Source organism: Aegilops tauschii, chromosome 3 (genome assembly GCF_002575655.3).
Source record: "Aegilops tauschii subsp. strangulata cultivar AL8/78 chromosome 3, Aet v6.0, whole genome shotgun sequence".
In the NCBI taxonomy this organism is placed as follows: domain Eukaryota; kingdom Viridiplantae; phylum Streptophyta; class Magnoliopsida; order Poales; family Poaceae; genus Aegilops; species Aegilops tauschii.
The window spans coordinates 537631538-537641351 of record NC_053037.3 but is presented as its reverse complement, the minus strand read 5'-3'; the positions used below and the strand labels follow the sequence as shown (position 1 = coordinate 537641351).

At 43.3% G+C, this 9814-nt stretch overlaps 1 protein-coding gene across 1 annotated transcript; it reads left to right on the top strand.

Moving 5' to 3' along the window:
• Positions 1-1437: 1437 nt before the first annotated feature.
• On the top strand, positions 1438-7366 carry LOC109743212 (26S proteasome regulatory subunit 6A homolog). Its single transcript, XM_020302298.3, has 10 exons — positions 1438-1720; positions 1814-1930; positions 2713-2820; positions 3711-3902; positions 4048-4239; positions 4654-4772; positions 5306-5393; positions 5654-5773; positions 5881-6021; positions 7109-7366. Exons 1-10 carry the CDS (start codon positions 1571-1573, stop codon positions 7184-7186), a joined length of 1305 nt encoding a protein of 434 aa, XP_020157887.1. The 5' UTR covers positions 1438-1570; the 3' UTR covers positions 7187-7366.
• The last annotated feature ends 2448 nt before the right edge of the window (positions 7367-9814 follow it).

The window sequence follows — 9814 nt, the reverse complement described above, 5'->3', positions numbered from 1 at the left end:
TGATAAATTTGTACAATCACTTTCATTTTTTCTAGAACATTGGATATAATTGATTTGGTAAAGAAAATGTCATGGGATTATACTATGATTGATGTATGATAAATTTGCGATGAGGTATGTGTCTGAATCAAGTATCATCCACTTAATCTTTGATTTATCAGTTTTGCTAAATCTCATGTGCATGAAGTTGCGTCAACAACTTTCTGCTTTGCACGAGGCCGAAGACGAGGATGACGTGAGGAGCACCGACCACGATGAGGCCGAGCCGTGTATGGCCGGGAGCCGTCGATAGCTGGTGGGAGTGTGTCCGAAGCTTAACCGGCGAGGGTGCATGGGGGTGAGCAGTGTCGGAGTTGCTCATCGGGGTGGGGCTTAGAGGGATGGCTAGGGTGGCAGTCAGCAGGATGGTGGGGGAGGAGGTCAAGGGGAGGGTGGGGCCACAATATCCGCCAGCCACGGGGGGTGGAGGCAGGTGGTTAGGCCTGGGTAGGCCACGATCGATGAGGAATCGTCGTGGGAGAGGAGCAAGAAGATGAACAGGTGACGGTGTGCTCCTAACCGTTGGATATTTGATAGCCAAAAATAGAAGTGATTGGCGCGAAGAGTTTTCTAGGTGCCTAATGTATAGGTGCCCATTTAATTTATTTACAATAATTTACCCGTAGCAACGCACAGGCATCTAACTAGTTATTTGAAAAGCTTAGAACCAGTAGCACACCATGTGGAAAGTAGAGAAGAAAAAGCCAGGATGATATCCTCATATCTCATCGACAATTATTTTAAAAGCCTTGAGATAATAGCACATCATGAAAGAACTAAAAAGAAAAAACTAGCAATGCTTGTTCTTTAGATGCTAAGTATAACTAGAATAGACATGCTAAAATTTATGAATTAAGTGACGGATATAGTGAATATGTGATAAAAGACTGTCATGGTCCCTCTAATGATAAGTGGGTAGCTAAATTTTCCGAACACAGAATCACTTGATAAAAGTATTGCTATGCACGATGAAACTATATCTAGTGCTACCATTGATGATGATTACGATATTTCTATTACTCCCTCCGTTCCTAAATATAAGTCTTTGTAGAGATTCCACTATGGACCACATACGGATGTATATAGATGCATTTTAGAGTTAGATTCACTCATTTTGCTCCGTATGTGGTCTATAGTGAAATCTCTTCAAAGACTTATATTTAGGAACGGAGGGAGTAGTTATTTACTTTTTACCCTTGAAACCACTAGGGTGTACATTTCTATTAATAATCTTTTTTTTGACAGGTTTCTATTATATAATCAGAAGTCGGGAATTACAAAAAGGTTAGGGGTGGTTAGGATATAGGAGTATACAGTAAACACCACCGCACCGGGCCCCGGCCCACGGACCCAAAACATCCAGCTTGGCTGCATTTCCTGCGGAAAGGCCCAAGGCCCAGGCCGTCAACCTATACCTGAAGCTCAAGCCGAAGTAAGGGGAATCTCCATCAACTCCTTCCCCAAGCCGCAACCTGCCGCAAATCTCCGCCTCCCCTCCCCTTCCGACCCGCCCAGGCCGCAGCAGGGCGCCATGTCGTCCTCCCCTACCCCCGCGCCAGACGCCGGCGCCGCCGCGATGGCCGTCGACGACTCGTCGGAGACCGACCAGCTCGACTCCATGTCCACGGAGGACATCGTCCGGGCCACCCGCCTCCTCGACAACGAGGTCCGCGTCCTCAAGGTACGGCCCCTCTCCCCCGAACCCTAGCAGCCGCTATCCCGTCCCGTCGGTCCAGGGTTGCCTGATCTGGTTTGTCTGTTCGCGGGGGTGCAGGACGAGCTGCAGCGGAACAACCTGGAGCTCGAGAACGTCAAGGACAAGATCAAGGAGAACCAGGAGAAGATAAAGCTCAACAAGCAGCTGCCCTACCTCGTCGGCAACATCGTCGAGGTTCGTGCCTCACCTGCCCCAGGAATTTGCCCGATCTGGATGTGGATGCGGAAATTATGGGTTTCTGTACCGAGTTCATTCATGCCGGATTCACGATTCCCAGATCCAGTATTAGTTCGTGCAAACCAGATTAGTAGCCCAGAGTAGCGTCTGACTTCACATGCTCTAGTTTTGAGCTTCACTGCGTGCTGATTGATGAGGGGCCAGTTTAGTTGCTGGAAATGTTTGACCTCACAGAAACGCATAGTTACACGCCAATTTCCCTCTTGTGACCAACCTTGTAAACTAGTAGAACGCCCCGTGCATTGCTACGGGCAACAATGTGGGAGCAGTGAACGGCTTGATTGATGGGCGTGTAGAATAAACCGGGTGGGGTTGGAAGCTTGGGGCGACGGGGCTTTAGTTTTGGAAGAAAATCTCCGGTGGGAGGAGAATAAAATTAGTGGAGCACTTAGGTGGTGGGTCTTGTATAGATTGATGGGCAACGAACGAATGACTTCCGGACTGCACCTTTAGGAGTAGAGAGTATCTAGGAGGTAGTAAATCAATTACAGCTGTATTGGTTGCTATGTGGAATCAGTTGGTGTGTATCAGTGCTGTTGTTCATTAGCTTCTGATAACTTATCTGGCAAGGATAAACTGCTGCACTCATTTAGTCTTTTCCTTGAAAACTCAGAACTGATATTTTCAAGGTTATAGTCTGCCAGGTTGCTCATAAATATCTTGACTTCAGATGCATTTTTACTTGGAAATCTACTAATGTAATTTATCAACTGTTTCAGATTTTGGAAATGAACCCTGAAGATGAGGCTGAAGAGGATGGTGCTAATATAGATCTGGACTCACAGAGGAAAGGAAAATGTGTTGTTCTTAAGACATCCACAAGACAGGTAAATAAACTTGCTCGAACTTGCTGTGGTGCTTATACTCCAACTGTATACATCTCTAGTATCCGTTATTACTTCTAGTCCAACTGTATATGCATGAACTGTCGTGGATGTAGCCCAGGCATGCCGGTGGTTGGTGCCATAGAAACAAGTACTCACAGAGGAAAGATGCTCCATGGTTGATTAGTTGTGTGTATTCAGGTTGACTCCGATTTTAGTGTTTCTGCCTATATTTGGGAGAGCCGAGGAGTACAACAGAAGTTAGGTGGATAATTAGGAAAGAGATAAGATTATGAGTTCATTTGGTTTCAAGTTAGTTCATTAAGTCTCACGGGCCTAGTTAGGTACGTAGGTTTGTACAAGAGCAGGTGTTGTAATCTTTGATACTATGGACCTTTTTCATCTAAACAAGCAGTAAAACACCACCATTTGTTATTTTAACTGAGTTTGGCATGTCAACCATGCCAAGTTCTCGTGGGAGTTGGTACCATGATACATCAATCACAACAACAACAACAACAACAACAACAACAAAGCCTTTAATCCCAAACAAGTTGGGATAGGCTATGATACATCAATCACAAATAGCCGAATTTATTATGTCAGACATCACATGCTAGTACTTGCAGCGTCAATATTCCTATCCCTGCCTGTGTACAGCATTTTACTTGGTCAATTTATCTGTATCCATATTAACCCTTTCATTTATGAGCCTATGGGCTATTTTAAATTACATTTTTGGAACTTGACAAGGTTTATTTCCACATACCATTTAATGAATCTCATTAGTTGGGCAATCTTAGCTGTTTTATAGAATAAATTTACTTGTGTGCTGTAAAGAGTTGGACGTGCTGCTCAAGGCTTCTCTGTTCATTTTCTATTCTTGATTGCAGACTATATTCCTTCCTGTGATCGGGCTAGTTGACCCTGACAACCTCAAGCCTGGTGATTTGGTTGGAGTCAACAAGGACAGCTACTTGATATTAGACACGCTACCTTCGGAGTATGACTCTCGAGTAAAGGCAATGGAGGTAGATGAAAAGCCTACGGAGGATTATAATGACATTGGCGGCCTTGAGAAAGAGGTATTTACTAGGATGATTGCCAGTTTATCTTTCTGTAGGTAGTACAGTGTCAAGTTTCTTACCTCAGAATATTTATAGTTGATAATTGTTCGCTTTTATTTGCTCCCTCATGTTCTGATTTTGTATTGTCAAATTTCTAATGCAGATTCAGGAACTCGTTGAAGCTATAGTGTTGCCAATGACACACAAGGAGCAATTTCAGAAGTTGGGAATCCGTCCCCCGAAAGGAGTTCTTTTATATGGACCACCTGGGACGGGAAAGACGTTGATGGCTCGTGCATGTGCTGCACAAACCAATGCAACCTTTCTGAAACTTGCTGGTCCGCAGCTAGTCCAGGTAACTAACTTTGGATGTTCATTGAAAGCAGAATGTGCAATATCTTTTTTGTGGGGGAAAAAAAGATGGCCATGCTAATTGACTTATTCTAGGGCTAGCAGGCTTATTCTACCAATCATTGAACACTGCTTTGGCATACTTTGCAGACTATGATCAGTTCTGTTAAGATGATTGTATCTTTCTTCACACTCAAGTGAACTTTAATTGTAATCCTTAACTCTGTAGTTGATAGTGATTAAAGATTCTTTAGCATCATTGGCTCAGGATATGACTTAGAATATTGACTTGCATGTAAAATTGCTGGCTCCAACTTAGAATGTCCATTTGCATCTGTAATATTCCCGGGTCCAGCATTTTTTAATTCTTCTGGGTATCTTTCAGTCAGATAATTAACATTTTTGTGAATTGTTTCAGATGTTCATCGGTGATGGGGCAAAGCTTGTCCGAGATGCCTTTGAGTTGGCAAAGGAGAAGGCCCCCTGCATCATTTTTATTGATGAGATTGATGCAATTGGAACAAAGCGTTTTGACAGGTGCATTTTGCATTTTGTTTTGCATGCATCGCTTGTACACTAAGCGTTGTGATTTTTTTAGTCTAGTCCAGCGTAAATGCTTAGTTTCTCTTTACCTATTGTGGTTGAAGTATGCCTCGTCATGTCGTTACTCTTTTTTTTTTTAATTTGGCGAATTTTCTGATGAACACCATGGTACTCCCTCCGTCCCAAAATAAGTGCCTCAACTTTGTACTACAAAGTTGTATTAAAGTGGAGACACTTATTTTGGGACGGAGGGAGTATAATCTTTGCATGAAGAAAATCAGTTAGTGTCCCTGCAAGTCGAACACTCCTTCAACCTTCTATGTCATATGTAAAATAAAAGAAACTGTTCATGATTTTATACTTCCAAGAGATAAATACATCTTAACTACTTTCAGCATATGCTGCACATATCATATGTGATGATGTTAACCTATTAATGCAGGGTAAAGATATTGATTACTTGCAACTAGATATGATTTATTTTTTACAGGGAAGTATATGTTTGATATTGTTTGTATTGACTGCAGTGAAGTGAGTGGTGACAGAGAAGTGCAACGAACTATGTTGGAGTTGCTGAATCAGCTAGATGGATTTAGCAGTGATGAGAGGATAAAGGTCAGCATGTCCTAATATTTGGCTCTGTAATCTGAATGCATGCAAGCTCAACCTGTAAAGATAATTTGTTTTGTACTGATGGTTTGGCCTCACTAGTTGTTTTGAAAACAGTAATTTGATAAAATAGATTTTTTATTTGATTGATTAATGAGTAGCCACAAATTGGCTTCAGTTGGTCATAATTTGAGAGATGATGAATACCTGATCAGATGTTCTATTCATCCTGTTTCCTTAACGCATTGTTGTTATGTGATTTGCAGGTGATAGCTGCAACCAATCGTGCAGATATTCTCGATCCTGCTTTACTCCGTTCTGGTCGCCTGGACAGAAAGATTGAGTTCCCTCATCCGACGGAAGAAGCAAGAGCTCGGATTTTGCAAGTATGTCTCTTGCAATTTGTTAAAGGCTGATAACTCTTATTGCAAAAATTGCTTACCTTTTGGTTTTGTGGACTCAAAAGAAGTTTCTTCTGTGTTCTATCTTGTAGATTCACTCAAGAAAGATGAACGTACATCCTGATGTCAACTTTGAGGAGCTGGCTCGTTCAACTGATGATTTCAACGGTGCACAACTGAAGGCTGTTTGTGTGGAAGCTGGCATGCTTGCTCTACGCAGGGACGCTACAGAGGTTTGTGCTGACTCTTGTTCTTTTGCCACACTGGTGCCTTTATGGAAGTATCAGTTTGCTGGTAGATAATGGAAGATGATAACCGCAGATAAAATCGATTAGTATGTTAGATCAGAAAATGAAATTATAAACAAATCAACATTAGGTCTATGGTATGTTCAGCATGAACTGAACAGCCTGAAATATCTTTCCTACTTCTAAATATTTTGAGTTGGTGGTGAGTTTGCTCAGCTCAACTTCCTACCCTTAATCGTGGGTCCTACTACACAGCAGATGAAATAAAAAATGTATTGACTGATGTTGAACCTGGTACATCTCCTGTGCATGGATAGCAGCCTGGTACGCTCAGTTTTTTAGAGAGAAAAATACACATCTCTTTCTCACGACTTCCTGTTACGCTGCCGCTATTGCCCAATCACCCATCATCCCCTGGCAGTCTTCGTTCTCCTGCCGCCTCTACACTCCAATTGTGTCCACCGTTCATTTTTTTTAATTATCGCCTCTCCTGATGCTGCAACCCATAGCTTGCTACGAGGAGAGTGGCAACTGTGGGACACGCTAGCCACCAGACTGCTGCTGCAGCTACTGGAGCTCGGCACCGGTGGGTTCTAGACCGATATGAGGATATGCATGGGCAACGGGTTTGGGGCTGGGGATTTCTGCTGGTGCTGGGCGTAGAAGTTGTATTCGGGAAGGAGCTGTCTCTGTGTATTATTTGGTCGTTTCGTGGCAACGCACGGGCACTGGTCTAGTAATACATTTTACAATAGAGAATCATAGTGGAATATAAGGGCCTGTTCGGAGCCCCTCCGCTCCGCGAGGCCGCTCCCGGAGCTGACGGCGAAAAGGTACTCCGGAGATTCTTAATTTTCACGGAGCGGGTGGACTGCCGAACAGCGCCTAAATAGAGTATATAAGATGCTGCTTTGATATCTTGAAGCATTTTCGTGTCTTGGTAGCTCGTACCATCATTTTTTTCGATTTGACTGCCTGAAGTGCACTTCCCTCATGAAGCATGTTTAACTATGTTCAGAAACACAACGGATAATGTACTGCTGTGCTCAACCCTATCTTTTTGCATATGCAGGTGATCCATGAAGATTTCAACGAAGGCATTATCCAAGTGCAAGCAAAGAAGAAGTCCAGCTTGAATTATTACGCTTAGTTTCCCTTGAGTAATCAGAACGCTTGGTCCTGTGATGGCCGCTGTTTGTAACACTCGGCTACCATTTTTATTTGGAGTATAGTTTAAGTCTCGAATCCTCCTGATTGTGTGAAGCACTCTTGCTTTGTGCCTTCCTGTACCCGAAGAAATTATTTCTAACCAATTGCTCTGTGCCGAAAATGTGAATTGTGGACTCAGGATGCATTGGCTCGGAACCTGTGAATAGTTCAAATCCAAATTAAAACCAGCCCACTTTCCTCCCACCAACCAATCCAATCCAAGAAGCCAGACCGGACCAAACTATTTCGCATCCAAACCAATCCAAACTGTTTCATGTTTTTGGATGAAATCCATAGTTTTGAAACAGTGGACAAGCTGCTGCGTTGTTACCGTGAAGCTTCTGGTCACCTGCTTGGTCGTCCGTGCGCTTAATGGAGGTCTTAATGCTGCCAGTCAACCAGCCTAGCTTAATTGAGAGAGATGACACACGATCGCCACTCGCCGCCGGCACCAAGTGGGGGGCTGGTGCCATGAGCAGGGAACCGCCGCTGCTAGACGGGACATCCAGATGGAGGCGGAGGCGAAGGGAGGTAAACGCGGCGGCCGGATCTCCAGCAGGCGGCACCGCGACCCCAAATCCTAGCGGCTAGCGCGTGGATGGTCGCTGATTTGTTCATGAGACTATGGATTGAAACGATTTGAGACCAATTAGTCTATGTCCAGACCGGTCCAATCCAATCTATCTACTACTCCCTCCGTTCCAAAACAGATAACCCAACTTTATACTAACTTTGTTTCTGGAGACTTCTCATTCAATTGAGGTCTTCAATTTAAAATTGGGTCAATGATTTTGACGGGGTCAACTATTTCATAAGGAGCTCTTTCATTCAAATTTTTAATCAGTTTTGCTAAAGCACATCTAGATGTGCCATAAGTATTGCACATATAAATCCTATATCATTGATCTTACGTTGAGATTCGTGTGGATATTTTCTTTTTCTTTTTTCTTTTCCTCTTTATGCTTGATTCACTCATTTAGATGTGCAATAAGTAGGGCACATCTAGATGTGCCCTAGACATTCCCTTTTTTAATACATTATGCTCCCTAATTTTAGAGTTCTCTCAATCCATTGAGGTTTACAATTTTAACGCCTTGATTTTGACTCGATCAATTCTTTGGTTGTGGCAATGAAATCTCTAACTTTATTAAGCTCCCTAATTTTAAAGCCCCCCATTCAACTTAGCTCTTCAATTTGGATCGGACATACAATTGACTGGGTAGCGGACCTGGGCTTTATGGTGGGATCTCTCGGTGAATGGGTCCCTTGGTAAGTGTCTGGATTGGTGTGGGCCTTCGTTGACAAAAGGAAGTGCCACCTATGACACGTTTAGCACCAGCATAGCACATGTGGCAACGACATGGCTCATATATCTGTATTTATTAAAGGACGCCCTCCAATCACACAGTCAAAAAGACCTATCCAAACACCACAATAAAAAGACAAAATGATACATTCACGGACGATTCGCTACGGATTGGTCATACCAAACACTCTCCCACCAATCACTTCCCTAATTTCACCGTTAGGCCACACTTCCCCTAATCTCCAACCATAAATTGACAAATCCGTATGTAACCATGATTCCGTAAAGTTTGTCGGTAGGTGTAGCATCTCTGATAAAAAAACACACTCCATTGTTTCCCCCCACACGCCAAACCAACTAGCACGTAAATAATTTTCACAACTTAAAAAAAATTACCATGTAAAAATAAAACATGTCCAACCCCAAGAACATAAGCGGCGCAGCAAAGCGCGCACTGCCCTTCTAATACTCATGATCTATGATGTAGAACGACACAATTACAATGCTCGGGAGAAGGTGCAGAAGAGTCGAGCTTGACTAGTGGGCGCCCTCCGGTTCGATGAGTAACACTGTCATCAGGCTCAAACAAGTTAAATACCGATGATACGTTCGATGAGGAGGCTGGAACCGGGGGAGTTGGCATGGTTCTGCGTGACGAAAATGGCCATCTCATGTTCTCTTCTTAGCCCTCTGGAAGCTGAGCTTGCCGCCTATATGGAGGGCATCACGCTACCATATGTCACACTCCCATATCCATGAAGCTACAAACCTTTCATCGCCGAGAATGATTCTGGCTGCCAAAGTGATCGTGCAAACTGAAGCTGGATCGCCGAATCATTCTATTGTTGGTGAGATTAAGTAACTCTTCCAATTAGATCATCAACATTTTATCACGGCGGTGCGCCATGCGTGCAATAATGTGGCTCATTGCCTTGCTTGGATAGGACACCCTAACATGAGAACTGTTGTGTGGTTGGGTTCAGGCCAGAACGACTGCAATTCCCATGGTTAAGCAATGAAGTTGTCTTTTCCTCACACAAACATTTTCTTTTAGTTTAAATAAACTCTGCAGCTTGGTTTTGGGCGAAATCACTAGTTAACGGGGTACCCTTTGCAAAGATCACCCCTATCTTTTTTGGTATTGACAAGTAGCGCATTGCATATGCGCCACTTGTGGCGACCTAGGTGTTTTCTTTTTCGTAGGTTCATTATTCAAAATATTTTATCTCTTAAACCAAACATGTAAATTATGAACCGTCTTCA